The sequence below is a fragment of the Pristis pectinata genome, chromosome 18, assembly GCF_009764475.1.
Source record: "Pristis pectinata isolate sPriPec2 chromosome 18, sPriPec2.1.pri, whole genome shotgun sequence".
Classification (NCBI taxonomy): domain Eukaryota; kingdom Metazoa; phylum Chordata; class Chondrichthyes; order Rhinopristiformes; family Pristidae; genus Pristis; species Pristis pectinata.
In genome coordinates this window covers 15,513,130-15,529,834 of record NC_067422.1, presented here as the reverse complement: position 1 = coordinate 15,529,834, position 16,705 = coordinate 15,513,130, and the positions used below count along the sequence as shown (strand labels likewise).

The 16,705-nt window shown below is 37.7% G+C and overlaps 1 protein-coding gene across 3 annotated transcripts in view; it reads right to left on the bottom strand.

Moving 5' to 3' along the window:
- Positions 1-4,331: 4,331 nt before the first annotated feature.
- Positions 4,332-16,705, bottom strand: part of ccdc40 (coiled-coil domain containing 40) — a 106,186-nt gene continuing 93,812 nt past the window's right edge. The window contains exons 18-21 of one of the 3 annotated variants that reach the window (XM_052033211.1): positions 12,574-12,694; positions 9,746-9,934; positions 7,430-7,588; positions 4,332-5,209 (exon numbers count right to left, since the gene is read on the bottom strand). In XM_052033211.1, the coding sequence (XP_051889171.1) occupies positions 4,958-5,209; positions 7,430-7,588; positions 9,746-9,934; positions 12,574-12,694 (721 nt within the window). In that variant the 3' untranslated portion in view covers positions 4,332-4,957. The remainder of the gene's footprint in view (positions 5,210-7,429; positions 7,589-9,745; positions 9,935-12,573; positions 12,695-16,705) is intronic. The other 2 variants (XM_052033212.1, XM_052033213.1) reach the window with 2 other exon arrangements.

Genomic DNA, 16,705 nt, shown 5'->3' with positions numbered 1-16,705 from the left:
GGCGACCCCCGTCACACCTCCCCGCCACCCGAACAGTGGCACGGTCCAGACCCCACGTGACCGGGCCGGCCGCCTGTGCTTGTTGTCTGCGTCTCTTAGCAACGGGGAACATGTCGGGCTGGTCTGCAGTGCCCCCGAAGCACTCGTTTCAGATCAGACAGAATAAGTACGCGCCTTTCGACGACATCAGGGCGTCCAAAGGTACAACGAAGTAATTTCTGAAGCGCAGTAATTGTTGTACTGTGGAAAATGTGGCAGTGAATTTGTCCACAGCAGTCACGGTTATAGCGTGACGCTATTACAGCGCCAGCGACCCGGGTTCAATTCCGGCCGCTGTCTGTAAGGAGTTTGTACGTTCTCCCCTTGTCTGCGTGGGTTTCCTCCGGATGCTCCGGGTTCCTCCCACATTCCAAAGACGTAAGGGTTAGAAAGTTGTGGATATGCTACGGTGGCGCCGGAAGCGTGGCAACACTTGCGGGCTGCCCCCAGAACACTTCACGCAAAAGATGCATTTCATTGTGTGTTTCAATGTACATGTGACTAATAAAGATATCCTACATCCCACAAACAGCTGCGCAGTTATGGCCAGAACATCAGCTTCTAGTAATTGTGACTGAGCAAGTAGATATTGGTAAGGGTATTATGGATAACACAGCTGCTGTTGTCCGAAACAGTGTGGTGCAACCAGAGCGAATAGTTTAACGTCTCATTTGAAAGTTGGCATCCATGACGTTTTAGCATACACTCGATACTGCACCGGGACAACTCAAAAACATCAGTCCCGATGCAGGGTTTCGACCCAAATTGTCAGCAATTCTTTTCCTCCCACTGATGCTGCTCTTGACACACTGAGTTCTTCCCGCAGATTGTTGCTTAAAAACATTAATATTTGTATCAGCTCAATAGAAATATTTTTTGTAATATACTTTCCCTCTCTTAAGTTGAAAGGCATTGGTGAAGCAGTCAGCTATGCTTTTCAGTAAACCATCCAAATATGCGAAGACATTTCTTCACCCAGAGAGTGAATCTGTGGAAATCCGCTACCCAAGCGACCACAGTTGTTGAGTATATTGAAGAAGCAGATCGATAGGTTTTTAGATATCAATGGACTCAAGAACTGTGGGAATAGTACAGGAAGTTGGTGCTCAGGTAAAGGGTTGGCCTTTATCTCATTAAATTCTGGAGGAGGCCTGAGGAGCCAAACAGCCTACTCCTGTCTTTTTCTTATATCCTCGTGTTCTCTTAGTTATAAAAAAAATTGTAGACATAACGACTTGCAAAGCAGAAAATGCAAATGTACAAAGTTTGTTTACCTTTTCCATTTAAAAACTGGTAACGTTTATTGCATCTAGCACTCTTTCCAATAGTATGGCACTTCCCAAAAGAAAAAAACATCACTATGCCACAATTTTATCAGAACAAATGACAAATAGCTTGGACAAAGCAGTAGGCTTTAAGCAGCATCATAATGGAGGAGAAATGACCTGAGATTTAGGGAAAGAATTCCAGAATATGAGAAACACAGAAATTAAGACATGACCAGCAATGTTGTAGGAATTAAAATCTTAGATCAACGATGGCCAAAGATGGAAGATTACAAATGAGTGTACAGCATACAGCTACATAGGCAGCACAAGGATGGAGGTATTTGCCCAACCTTCTGCCTATATTCTGTACCATGATCTGAAAATCAAGATCAAGCAGGCTTCTGCTCTTCTGTTCCACAGGAAGTTTCTGTCTTCCCTAAGCTCGAATTAGGACACCTGCATTATGGTATGACAGGTGTACCGCCTCAGTCAAACTTCCCACCTGCCACCATCTCTGGAGTGGATTGCGCTCAGTGGTAATCTCATTGGACTGGAATCAGCATTCTGACCTTCATGTTGACAACTCACTTCCACGTCCTTTTTGTGGAAAGGGTTACATAACTTCCATTCTTGCTCTTTCAAAAGTGTGCAAAATAAAATATCAACATCCAATTTGTCACAACTGAGTTGAAATGTCAGATGGAACAAAATTCCAGTCCCCTTCACAAGCATCTTTAAGCAGAAAATTCTCTTGCTTGTCCCAAAAGTTCAAAATCTAATGAAGCCTGAAAGATTTTATTCAGAACAACTCAGAACATTCTGTAGTTTCAAGCTCAGATTCAGAACCACATGGTATCTATTAGAATAGTATTTAGTGGAAAAAAAGGCAGAACTCACAGGAAAAAGAGAAACTGACAAGATCAGTTATACCCTGCAGACATGAACTGCAAATCATGAAATAATACATTACTGAAGTCATGTCAAAACAAATTCTGCCATTCTAGCCATACACAACAACTTGCAAGGAATTAAGTAGATAAATAAATTAATTTCTTCCAATTTTTTTCACTATACCCATGAAGAATAATTACACTGAAACAATCACTTAAGTGGATAACTTGACCTACAGCAGAACACAAAAGATCCCAAACATTTTATCTTGAACTAACAAGTTAAATTCATTCTTTTTGAAAGCAAACCTATTAATCCCACTGATTCTTGCAGATAGAAGAAAAAAAGGTTCCAATATAATTTTTCTATGTAATCCTGAGATGAGATATTTATTTTGCTTAAGCTTTAACACAAAGAATGTTGTTCGTTCTGAAATATCCATTAAAAAAGCAGACTAGTTGGTCACAGGATTTCTTATCAGGTTGAGGTAAAGAGCATCTAATTTGTTGTTAGGTAATGCTTGTATGCAAATGTTGTTTTTGTTCAAAACAACCTATTGATAAGAATTTTAAAGATGAATTCTCTTGGTGGCAAACATTTAATTCCATTTGCAAAGTCTTTGCCTTTTGTAAGTAACTAATTATACATATGAGTGGATGAAAATAAATAAAAAGATCATAAACTCATGGCTTCTCCACTGAGATAGTGGAACTATTTACCCATCTCTTAAGCCATTGTCTTAGTAAGTGAATGAAAACTAGAGAAAAAAAACTCAGTAGTGTACTCTAGCTTGCAGGAAAACAGCAACCAATATTAACAAGAAAAAGGAAACTGCAGATGCTGGAATCTGGAACAATAACCACTGGAAGAACTCAGTGGGCCAAGCAGCATTTGTGGAGGCAAAAGTTGTAAGTCAACATTTCAGGTTAATACCCTGCATCAAGACTGAGAGGGAACAGGAAAGGTTGCAAGTATATAGCAGTACAGGGGGTGGAAGCAGATAGGGAGGAGATGATGTGCAAATAGAACCAGGTGGGCAGGAAAGGGGACAGAAGATGTGAACACAGGGAGAAGGAAATTAGGTGGACAGGGGAGTGTGTGGCAGGTGTGGCTTATCTGAAATTTATAAATTCAATGTTCATACCATTGGATTGTATACTACCCAAATAGAATACGAGATGTTGTTATTCCAATTTGCGTTTGGCCTCTCCACAGCAATGGAGAAGGCCGGAAATGGACAGGTCAATGTGGGAGTGGGAAGGAGAGTTAAAACAACATGCAACTGGAAGCTTGAGATGGCCGTTGTGGACAGAGTGTAGGTGCTCTGTGAAACCGTTGTCTAGTCTATGCTTGGTTTCACCAATGTAGAGGAGGCCACACATTGAATGCAGAAGACCAAGTTGGAAGATTTGCAGGTGACAAAGTGGACCCTGGGAAAAGGGGGGAGGGAGAGGGGAAGATGTATCTGGTGGTGGGATCATGTTGGAGCTGGTGGGGTGAAAGGTGAGGACCAAAGGAACTCTATTGCTTTTCTGTTTGGGGAGTGAATACCATTGTAAATAACTTCTTCATCCTGGGACCTAACAAGAAATAATTCACTGACTAATCCCTTACAGAAAAACAGATATTTTCCAGACAATTTAGAAATGTGCCTGATGTCTGAGACACAAGGGAACTCTGGTGTCCTCTGCTACCTTTGTGTAATGTGCAATTGGACAAAATGCTTCACTTATGCCAATTATAATCACACTTTTTAAAAATCAAAATGTTATCTCCAACTAATATTGTGACATTTGAAATGAAACTTAATTCTTTCTTTGTTTTCATCTCTTGCGCACACTATGATGCCAATTACTTGAACTGTATTTATCTGGAATTCCAGAGAACTTCATGAAAATTTTTGTATTAATATAAAAGACTTGAAGCTTGCACTTTTTGTTTAATTTAGGAAGTAAAAATATACTTTATTTGGCTCTATTACTATACTTTTCTTCTTCACTTTGCCTTAGAACAAATGCTGCTTTCCCTTGATCAACTATAACCATTATTCATATTTGCTTAACAGGCCAGATCTAGTTCATTTTTGTTTCAGTTTTGAACCAAGTGTTTAACACAGAATGATCAACAACTTTTGATACACAGTTTATTAATTTAAATATAGCACATTAACTTGTATCTTTTTAATACTACAACAATCAATCAATGGTCAATTCTTTGAACCCCTGAAGAAACCAATTATCATTTCTTTCACAACTCTAAATTTCAGTACCATTTATAGATTTCCCCCAATTATCCTTCTGACATTTATTGAATTACATGTAATGCTATCTCCCCATGCAACCTCCTTTTGTTTGTGTGCACCTCATAAACACTTGGCAATTGATTAAATCCCAGATTACATTCCCTCCTGTGGTTCTACTTCTACTACATTTTGCACTCAAATGTTAGATGCTTTTTAATTTGACTGATTAAATGATTTAAAATGAATCATGTAAAATGATTTAATCAACAGTAAATTACATTTTTTATTTGAACATATAAAGTCACATCAGCATAAACTTATACTTTCACAAGAAAACGATTTAAGATATTTCTTCAGAAACAATCTGTGGACAAGCCCCTATTTGATCTTAGTAATGACATATAATGTTATACTGAATTAATTAAAGTTACACTCACAACTATCCTTTTTTATTCTGTTTCCTTAGAACATCAGTTCTTTCCACCATCTAGTTTGCTTCAATTTCTAAGTATCTCTTTTATGAATGTCCTTCGTGTGCTGTTCCTCGTGCAGCTAGTGCAAGAGTCACTTTACGAAGCACTCCCTGGTACTGGGGCCATTCCTCCTTAACACGGTCAATGATGGTGTTGATTGTGTGGATTCGACATTCTTGTTTCTGTAGTTCATTCCTCAGTGTTTCTTCAGATCTGCACTGTTTTATGTACTTTCCTTCTTTCACTGCCTGAAGGTGTTTGAGACGGGTCTGGAAAGTCACTATCTTGTTGAGATTCTGTACCACAAGAGACAGAAAAATGTTGAATTTATGTATATGGTTTTATTTAACTTATTTTTTAATTATTTCTAGTCATCAATGTATTTTCAACACCCTGCTAAAGTACTGCCTTGATATATTATACTGGATCTTAAAGTAACAGAATGCCATTTGTTTGTGAATCTCCCCTACACAGTGAGTTCCAGATCTCAAATGGAGCTTCAGGTGGCTTTGTAAAACAGATACAAAATGGTTTGCTTCTCTCACAGAGGAGAAAAGACAAAAAGAAATTTTAAAAATCAAAGAATGTTAAAATATTTCCACTCATGTACAATGGAGTTGATTCTTTTTTAATATGTTTCAAAATATACTTTATTCAAAATATATACACCATAAGTATAATTTGGTGCATCCTTTTCTACATTCATTGTAAGAGAATGTATTGAATTTGATCTTACAAGATGTCAATTGCATTCACATTTCCTCCTTAACCAGTGCAAGTGTTTGAAAGGCTGCTACACAGAGCCTCGACCCTCAGTCTCCAGCGACAGCAGAAATCTAGACTGTGGTCATTCTCTACAAAGCCTTTGCAGTGAAGTTACTTGTTTTAACTCCCATTCACTACCACTTCTCATTGTACATTTTGTACCATACTCTATCTACAAAGCACACAGTTATGCCATATTATTTCAACTGTACCATTTGACGGCATCAAGTAAACAATCAAAGTGTAAGAAAAGGAAACAAAGAATGATGTCGAGACCTTTCTCATTTTTCCAAAAAATCCAAAAATATAGCATGCTCCTTGCAATTCATTGTGTAATTGCTTTAAATAGTGTGGTACTGAGCCATGCAGATTTAAGTTTTATTTCTCGTCTGTGCTGAGTCAGCTTTCTCATGCAAAAGAGACCTTAGCACCCCAGGTAGATAAATAGCTATCATTTAAATCATCCATGTAGAACTGCATGGCGGTAGAAGTATGACCAGGACCAGATAAGACTCATCTACAATTACAGTCTCTTGATGTATCAAAATAGAAGCTTGTTAAGTATGATCACAGTAATCAAATATTTATGGTATTTGTGGAACCATAATCTAGCATGTCACCAATTTCAAAAGGAAAAAGGAAGAAAGAAATTTCTACTTGTTGGAAGAATGTGTTTGTACCAAGTTCAATTTCAATAAAGAAATGGAGATTCTTCTCTATTTTATATTGTCACTATTTGCTCTACAAGGTGTGAAGTTTTTTTTTCTTATGTAACTCATGAACTCATCTTTTAAAAGAAGATGCTCAATTTTTCTGTCCTCCTTACATTTGAAAATCCTGATTTTAATCATCAGGACATGATGCAGGGTTTCAATTGGAAGTGAACACAAACACATTAACACATGTACAAAACTGATCAATGAAAACTAACCACTTAAATTTCTCGGTAAACTAGACCAATGACTGGGGACCAAAAACAGTCACAATAACCTAGGTTCAAGATGAGAAAACTGATACTAGCTCCAATTGCTAATTAGCAATCCAGATGGCTATGGATATATAGATGGACAACAGTATAATCTGTGATATGGAGACACAAGAGACTGCAGATGCTGGAATCTGGAGCAACAAACAATGTGCTGGAGGAATTCGGCGGGTCATGCAGCATCTGTGGGAGAAATTGTTAATATTTTGGGCTAAAACCCTGCATCAGGTCCTGATGATTAAAATCAGGATTTTCAAATGTAAGGAGGACACAAAAATTGAGCATCTTCTTTTAAAAGATGAGTTCATGAGTTACACAAGAAAAAAAACTTTACACCTTGTAGGGCAAATAGTGACAATATAAAATAGAGAAGAATCTCCATTTCTTTATTGATTTTGTCTGATAACCTTTCTTTTATTTTGCAAGTGGATATTCCTTTACTCTGTTCCCTATTTGGTGCTGACTTCTAATCTTGCTGTCATTGCTCCAGTTTGTTTTCAATGTAGATCACTGAGATTTTACTGCAGTCAATGGATATCTCACTTCAAGGGAACTTGGCTTGAGAAATACAATTAAATTTTCAAAATGAATAGCAATTACTCTCTGCCATGAAATAACATTAAACTAATGCTGTATGATTAGCTTAACTAATTGCATATAATTATCACATAAAATCTTAAAAGTTTCCAAATTAATTATTTTAATTTCAGCATGCCCATTTTCTTCAAACCAAATATGCTCTTAGTTTTACAAAAATTATTCTTACCATTCCTTTCTTTTCCTGTAGAGATTCTATGGTTGCATCAAGCTGATCTACTGTGGATCTCTCTTCTTGAATCTGACACTGTTTTTCTCCCAACTGTTCATACACAGTTTGCTGTGATTTCCTCAACTCTTCAATGGTTTTGTCAAATTCTTCTATATTCTATAAAAATGTGGTCAGAATGACACCAATAACATTAATTAATAATCTACAGAACTGTTACATTAAGGAAAGTGAAACTTATTGGCTGATTGTTTAATATATATTTAAAATATCAAGATAGTAAAAGTGATTTGCTTTCTAACCAGAGACCATGAATTTTCCCCTCTAAAGATGCAGGCTGTCAGTTCCAGCCTGTCACAGAATGCCAGTTCAGCTCAATAGGATCTGTTAAAATGTTTACTACACTGAATTCTTAAACCATCTCATCATTATAGACAGTCTAAGGACAGTCTCAGTAACATAAATCTATCCACAATGTACAACAGAATGAAGGATAGTGATTAATTAAAATGGGCCTCACAATTTAAATATTCTCTATGGACTATGGACTCAAGCAAGGGAATAAGCAAAGAGCTTTCATTGTGTACTTCAACTCAGCTGCTACAGGGTGCCAATAAAATAACTCACATTATATTTATTCTATATGCAAACCTACAATTTTTTCATCAAAAGGAGAAATGATATATTAATGTGTAGCTGGTAGGCAATGCCAACCATATGCATTTGACTTTTACAGTTGTGCAGGAAACTGCCATGATGTATTTGTATTTCAACCATCAACCATAACTGCACTGAAGAGACAAATGAATTGTTAAAGATCAGAAATACTCCCTGCAGCTCTGGCTGATGACATCTCTTCAGAAACTAACGTGCACATTGTAGGACTGGTATGATGAGATATAAGGATTCAGTCAAATTGATATGCAACTCTCAATTGATACAATGAAATCCTGTTTCTAGTACCTTTATAGGTGTGGTAGATCCTTGTGGTACAAGACCAGTAAGGGTTTTAAAAATAATTATTCGGTTCTGTAAAACCTTCCAGTTTCAGTAATCAATCTGAAATGTCAACACTTAATCCCCAAACATGCTACCAGACATGTTATTTCCCAGGATGTTTGCTTTTCGCAAAGGAATATTTATTGCAGGTACTTTCTGTGGATAATACTGTAACATAACTTAAAATGGAACTACGTACTTTAAAATGTTAAATACAGAAGTATGTAGGCAAAGAACTGGGACCATATTTGATAGTTTCACTTGAAGAACAGGTACCAGTGTAGAAACAACAGCCCAAGTGAGTTCCTCTAATATTATAATTACAAATGATTTTATAATTGCATATGTTTTAGATCTGTCTTGATCCTTTCAAAGTTATAATATTATAATGAATTATTAGTAGCAGGCATTGAGCAATAAAAAAAATCACAACTTAATCACAATTTTAATCACATTAACAAAAGAACATTAAAACTTTTGAACAGTCTGGAAAAAATACTTTCATTAGTCAGAGGAGGGGTGGAAACAAGAAAAAGGTAGAGGAGAGAGGAACAGGAAAGGTAGAGTGGGTAATACTACTTCAAGTCAACGTTGTGCAGGCAGTGAAAGAACTGTGCCTCTGGCTCTCAATCAAAGTTGCTGAATTCAGTCTCTGTGCCTTGGAGAGTTTCACCCTTTGCTACATCTCCCTCTCCTGCACAAGTCATTCTACCCTTCTCTGTGCCCTCCCTCTCTCCCTCTGCTCTGTTTCTGACCCCCCTCCCCCCCCCCCCCACACAGACGCATACATCCCCTTACACCTACTCTTTTTCCCTTCATTGTTTCTGTCTGCCTGTCTCTTGCCCAACAGAGGCAGTGGAGAATCCAGCAGTGAGGGTCTGGCAAGAGTCTTGGGGGAGGGGTGGGGGGCATGATCTGTTCAAAAAACTATGTTATTTTGAAATTTTGTAAATCAAGCACACTTTCCTATAAATATCTGACAGCCCTAATTATTACCTTTTAGATCTTTCTGCTAATAAGCCTGTTTTTAGAATGCAGTGTTTCGAGCTTTCACAAAAGTTTGTAAAAGAAAATTTGCTAGTTTTGACCAGATCTTAAAAGGGAGATAAGAAATGACATAGAGTTCATCACTGTGCATCCAAAATAATTCTTTGCCGGGTACATCAGCAAGGAATGTGTGTGTGAACTGGAGCTAGCAAAGTCATTTGATCAAGATTACAATGGATGAAAAAGTCTGAGCTGAGCCGGATGAAAATAAATAGTACTTTTTATTTAATTGCATGGGTTCTTAGAAGTATTCAATCTTGTTTCTGTTACCTTTTGCACATAAGCAATTTTCTTGCATAGGTCCTGTATCTTGTTACGATAATCAGTCCTAGTTGCGTACTTCTTGTCCAATTTTGCCTGTGCTTCCCCACGTGTCAAAATTGTATCCCTGCGTGAAACAGCAGCCTCCATGTCACGAATCATTTGCTCTTGCTGTTTCATAAGCTGACTGTAACGTATCTTCGAATCAAGAATACAAATATTATAGAGCCATTCCTCAATAGAATACCAGAACTGCTCATCAAAGGAATATTCATTTTAATGAGGGGTAAATGAAAAGTCTGGCTAATTTCCATGATCAAAGTATGAGGTACATAAGTTATACCCAGAAGTTATACATGAATTGCCATGAATTTACCAATTTTAAATAAATTAAGAAATAAAATTGTAATAGTACTATTTTAAAAATAATTGCCATCAGGAAGTATTTCACAATTACTGTCATTGCTTCTGAATGGTAATAATTTCAATATTTCTGTATGTAATCAATAGAGTTAAAAATGCAACCTATAAGGATATTGAGAATAGCACATGGAATATGTTAACTATGACATGTGTATGATCTTCCTTGGCATTGCTAATTCATGGATTCAATTGGTGAGAAATTTGGATCATTAGTACCTCACTTTTTGGGCACATATGCTTTCAGAGCTCCAAAATTGTATCCCCAGCACATACATCTACTTGTGGTGCGAATACTGTCAGGTGCCATATTGAAAGTGTATGCTTGAAAGCAGTAATACGTGTAAAGAAGGCAGATCATTACCAATTTGAAGTCCAAAGCTCCAACTTTTACCCTCTTTTAACCTCATGTGGCTGAACACACAGCAAGGGATCCTTCATCAGCAAATTTAAGGGTATTATCCACCACTTGAATAACTGATTTTCATTGTTTTTATATCTTGGCTGTTAGTACAATTCTACAAGTGTTTAAGAATAAGATAATGTGAGTGATGTAACAGGTGTTGAAGAACTTCTTGCTGACTTTAAGATTTCTGCAGAAACCAGTTTTCTTGCTCTTAAATATAGGTATATTACCAGACATTAGTACATTATCCTACACGTACCTCAATAAAAAACAATTTACAAGACATCTGTGCTTCAATAAGGATAACCTCACTGAAATGTGTCTCGAATTGTAGCCACAAATGCAGACACAGAGGAGGGCAAGGACCACTTTGCCCAGTGATTATCTGGTTCTGGCCAAGTTGGAGCAGAATGCAACTGCAAGATCTTGCTAGTCTGCCCAGTATTTCATAAGGGGCCATCACTGAAGCTCTCCATACAAAGAGATTTAACTACATTTCATTCTCTTTTGCCAGAGACCAGCACGGGAGGCCATGAAGTTTTGATGGGATTACAGGAAGGTGCCATTGAAGCACTATATTGCCTTGCAAATGTTTTATGTCAACTATATCAGATCTGAAAATAATTCCTTTTCCTCAACTTTCTGTTAGTTTCTGACTGGGCAGCAAACCTTGCAGCTTAATACCTGGCTTCCAACAGCAGAAATTATGCCTTTATTCTGCAGTAACACAGCATCGCAAAGGGTAGCTTCACATCCAACCAAAGGATATACAACACCTGGCCTATTACCGCCTCCCTTCGTAATATCCAGGAACCCAAACACTTCTTCCAGTGAAGAGGCAACTCACTTGTACTTCTTCCAATTTAGTATACTGCATTTGCTCCTCACAAAGTGATGTCCTTTAATTTGGAGAAATCTTCATTCAATGTGTAAAGGTGATCCTGAGCTGCTAGTTGCCAGTCATTTTAATTTGCCATCCCACTCCCACACTGACTTCGCTGTCTTTGGTCTTCTACACTGTTCCAATATAGCTCAATGTTAACTCAAGGAACAGCACTTCATTTTTTGACTTGGCCTTCAGAACTCCACAATAAACTCAGCAATGTCAGATAATCAGCCCCTCTGGTCTTGTATTTACCACATTCTCTCCCACTTTTTCCTTCTGGCATATCAGATTTCATTTGTCTCCTCCTACTTATATCTCATGCAGGTACACCCTCAGTTAGTCATTTTCCCTTACCACCCTCTTTTAGCCACCACCACCACCGCATGTATCACTCAATTTCTTCTGGTCTCCACCCTATCACCGACTTTCCCTTTTGTTCTCTCTGCCCCTTCCTCCTTTCCAACTATAAATTTGTTTTCTGGATTTGAGGACTTTAGTTAAAGGAAGAGAATGGATAGGGTGGACTTGCTTTCCCTGGAGCGAAGAGGACTGAGGAATGAGCTGATAGAGGTATATAAAATGACAGCCATGGACAGGATAGATGGTCAGAATCTTTTTTTCATGGTAGGGATATCAAAAACAAGAGGGTATACATTTAAGGTGAGAGTAAGGAATTTAAAGGGGATCTGAGGGATTTTTTTCTATATACAAAAAGTGGTGGATATGTGGAAGTCACTGCCAGAGGATGTGGTGGAATCACATACAAATCTCTAGGTTTAAGAGACATTTAGACAAGCGCTTAAATACACAAAGCTTTGAAGGATAAAGGTCTAATGTGGGCAGATGGGATAAGTATTGATGGGTAACAAGGTCATCATGGATGTGGTGGGCCAAATGACCCATTTCTGTGCTATACAACTCTGTGAAGTGTGTTTTATTTATAAATTTTCTGAGTCCTGATGAAAGGTTAATTTTTAACTGCACAGATGCTGTCTGATCTTTTCAGCATTTTCAGGATTTTCCATCTTTATTTCAGATTTTTGGCCTCTTCAGCATTTTGCTTTTTGATTGCCAATAGTCTATTGTTAATTCAGTGTTGTGTGTTATATTTGCAGATGAACTCACTTCCATTCTGTGTATTTCTGCTTTCATGGCTCGTATCTCACCCTGTCCAACCTCCGAGTCAACAGCTGATCTTGCCTCTTTTGCCAGCTGTATTTTCTTTTCCCACAGCATAATCTGACGCCTGTGAAAGCAAATGTAATGAAAGTATTCTAGAAAATATAAAAGGAGTTTCATATCAATTGTGGAAATAAATGGATAAAAAATATGGAAATCAGAATGATTTCTATGCATTCTGCAAAAAAGGTTCATCATCAGGATCTTTGTGGAAGAATGAAAGTGAAAATTTGTCTTGTTCATTTATCCTGTGAATAAACATGGCCATTGTCATAAACATCAATTATAAATGTTTTCTTTAAAGTATTGAATGAGCAAGCTACTTTAAACTTATAACGGGTGTGCTGTGTTGGCACCGGAAGCGTGGCAATACTTGCGAGCTGCCCCCAGAACACTCTACCCAAAAGATGTATTTCACTGTGTGTTTCGATGTACATTTGACTATTGTTACAGACTAGGTTACTATTGGTGAATGCCCCTTTAAGATAGAGTTGTGCGTGTGTGTGTGCGCGTGTGCGTGCGTGTGCAGCGTGATGACAACAACAGAAGATAAGGACGTAATGACGTTTTTGGAGCAGTCAGAGAGCGAGAGAGTGAGACCAGCCTGCTGGTCTCTGTATCGATGGATGAAAAACAGTAACTGTGTCTGTCACTACAATCCACGTATGGATTTTTGGAATAATTCAGTGGAGTCCACTTTGTCATTAACCTGTAGAGGGAAACAGGTATTTGTGTGGACGGCCATGATTCGAGTGCCTTTCGGGGTGGCAGATGCTTCGGAACAAAGCGGTGGAGTAGTCACTGAGGTGTTGTATGAGTTCCAAAGTCGAACATTTGGATTTCATAATATCTCTATTTTCTCTCTACATCTTGTCTTCAGTCAACGGTGGTTTTGAAGAAGCCTTTGCTCACATTTCACCTTATGGCTTGCTGAACTGAACTTTGAGAACTATTCCTGGACTTGGAGTTTGGGAATTTGCCACACACACACTTCGAGTTTAGTTTTTGGAGTTAATGTTTAAGATCTAACATTTTTACTTCTAACATTTTTACTTTTATTTTTCTTATTATTATAAGTAGTTATTAATAAAATAGTTTTTAACACTTATACATGACGGTGTGTTTCTTTTGTTGCTGGTTCGTGACACTATAAAGATAACTTAATCTTCTTAAATCTTGTACCTTGTTAAAATTGAAATATTTGTCTAAGCCATGAAGTTACAGATCATGGTGTAATAAAACATTGTTGCTGTTAGCCTAGAGTATCTCATGGAAGCTGAGTTTGGTGTAACCAGATCAGTTCTGAAACTATCACACTTAACATGATGGTAGTGCCATACAACATAGTAAAGAGTGTCCTCAGTTTGAAGATGGCTTTTCACTTCCAGAAGTGCTATGTAAGAGTCACTCCTACCAAAACTGTCATGGACACATCTATCTATAACAGGTAGATTGATGAGATTGAGGACTAGTTGATTTTGACCTTGTGTGGTTTTCTGTCTTTCCACCTGCGCAGTCTGTCAGCTCTCTCTCTCCTGATTTGTCTGGCTACTTTGGTAGTGGTGTGACTCACTCTTCATTAAGCCCCCAACCAGAGTACAATCTATACCCCTGGTACCCCTAGCTCTTCTTCCAAATGGTATTCAATGTGGATGAAAGGTGGTAGAGGGAGTTCAGCAGAGGGTTTCATTAACTGTGTTTGACCTGATGCCATATAATTTTGTGAAGTCCAGAGTCAATGGTGATGGCATTCATATCATGCGTTGAGTTTGTAGGGAGAAGTTGTCTGTAAAGTATAATAATGTAATACTGTTACTCAGCTAATCTGGGGCTCTGATCTCCCACCTTAGACATGGATCCAGATGTTTGCAGAGAAAGTTCTGTGGAGTTAAGTGGGTTTGACAACCTAGCAGTTTCAAGGTGAGCATTTTTTAAAATTCCAAATTATTTACATTCTCCCATGGTGGTATCTGAGCTCATGTCTCCAAATCATTAGTACTGGTATACTAGCCCAGTTACATAACCACTATGCTATTATTCCCTTAAAAACTGCTGAAAACAAATGAAAGATCAGAAGTGAAATTGACCAGACCTTGGATACTTCAGATCAGATTCGGTAAGATCAAACAAATCCTAAGTGATTCATTGTTTATTCATTGCCGACCACTTTGTCTTCAGCATACTTTTCAAAACAAGGTACTAATTTATTAAAGGTTTGATCTATTAATTGGACACTTGATTCAGCATTGAATATAAAATTTGCTAGAACAATTCAAGTTCATGCTGTCCTTTCATCTCCATCTACTTTAGTTAATATATGTATTACATATCTCAAACTCTGAAGGGATTTTGCAGTATAATGACCTCAAAATTATTTCCAGCAAAATAATACAACTCCATTAATATCAATTCTAAGTAACAAACTCTCAATTTTGGCTTTTCAGCTGTTACAATATTAATCCAACTTCTCAAGTTAATAAAAGTAATTAGCAGCTAAAACAAAAATCAAAGGACATCATGGCTGAAATACTAAAAAGATACACATTTAAAAAAAAGAACATAAGAAAGAGAAACAAGAATAGAGCATTTCATTCCTTGTGGCTGTTCTACCATTTAATAAGACCACATCTGATCTTTTACTTCAGCACCACTTTTGCGATACCAACCTTGTATCCCTTGATTCTAAAATGCACAAATTTTTCTTTTCCCATTGGCAGGAAGAGGCAAATTGAACAGCAAGAAACTAAAAATAGCTGGGGACCCTGAGCTTACAATTTCCTGTCACTTTAATTCTCTGTCCCACTCCCACTCTGACCTATCTGTCTGTGGCCTTTTGCAATGAAGCCTATTGAAGGCTGGAGGAGCAGTACCTCATCTTCTGTATAGGCATACTGTACCTTTGGGTCTCAATATTGAATCCAACAATATCAGACAATGCCTGATCTGCTGGGCATTTCCAGCATTCTCCTTTTGGTTCCAGTTCTGATCTGCATTTCATAGCTTTAAGATGTCCTTTTGTTTTTTTCTCTCTCTAATGGGATCATCTGGGTAACTCTTGCTTCACCCTTTCAGAGATATTCTCTTTGTCCTATCCATACGTTCCCTCTGCAACTTAAAAACTAACTTTTCTCACTTTCCCAGTTATAATGAAAGGTCTTCAACCTGAAATAGTAACTCTGTTTCTCTTTCACAGATGCTGTCTGATTTGCTGAGTGTTTCTTATGCCGACAATACTCAGCTGTCTCATTACCATCTTTCTTGTCCCCTGAGACTGCTTCTTTAATATCTATTCCTAAGTGAGCCACTCAGTTCAGTATTTGGAAAACTGAAGGCATTCTTTTCAGCCTCCATCACAAATTCCCTTCCCATGCTACTGATATCTTGCCTGGTTTTCTCCTTAAGCTAAACCAAACTATTCAGAAAGTTAGTCTTATGTGAGCTCTGAGCTAACCTTATAACCCCATCACTAAGACTGCCGACTTCTATCTGTGTTACCTCAGCCATTTCCACCTGCCTTTGCCCAACTGCTGCCGAAATCTATTTTTACCAACGGACTTAACTATTCCAATTTTTGCTGCTAGCTGTCCAGCATCCACAAGCAGGTTTTGTTACAAAAACTCAATTGCTCATACTCCAAACCTTACCGAATCTGGTTCATTTATGATCCTAAGCTCAAAAATCTATATTTACTCGCTGGCCACCAACATTTCAAATTTTATGATCTTACATCTCCAAAGTTTGCCTCTGCAACTTTCTCCAGCCTGACAACAATTAAAGATTTGCTTTCCTGCAACTCTGGATTTTGAACCACTCTCTTCGTCCCACGACTAATAGGCAGCTAGGTGGTTCAAGCATTGGAATTCTCTCCCTGAAATACTGAGTCTTTCTAACTCCTTTAAGATTCTCTTTAAAACCTAACTTGCTTCCGCTAACCATATGATTGCTTTTGTCACATTAATGGCCAAACGATCCATTTTGCTTAAATGGAAGGATCCAATACCCCCTACTACTTTTCAATGGTTTTCTCAAACTATATCATGTTTAAACTTGGAAAAAATTAGGAATGGTACTGTCGATC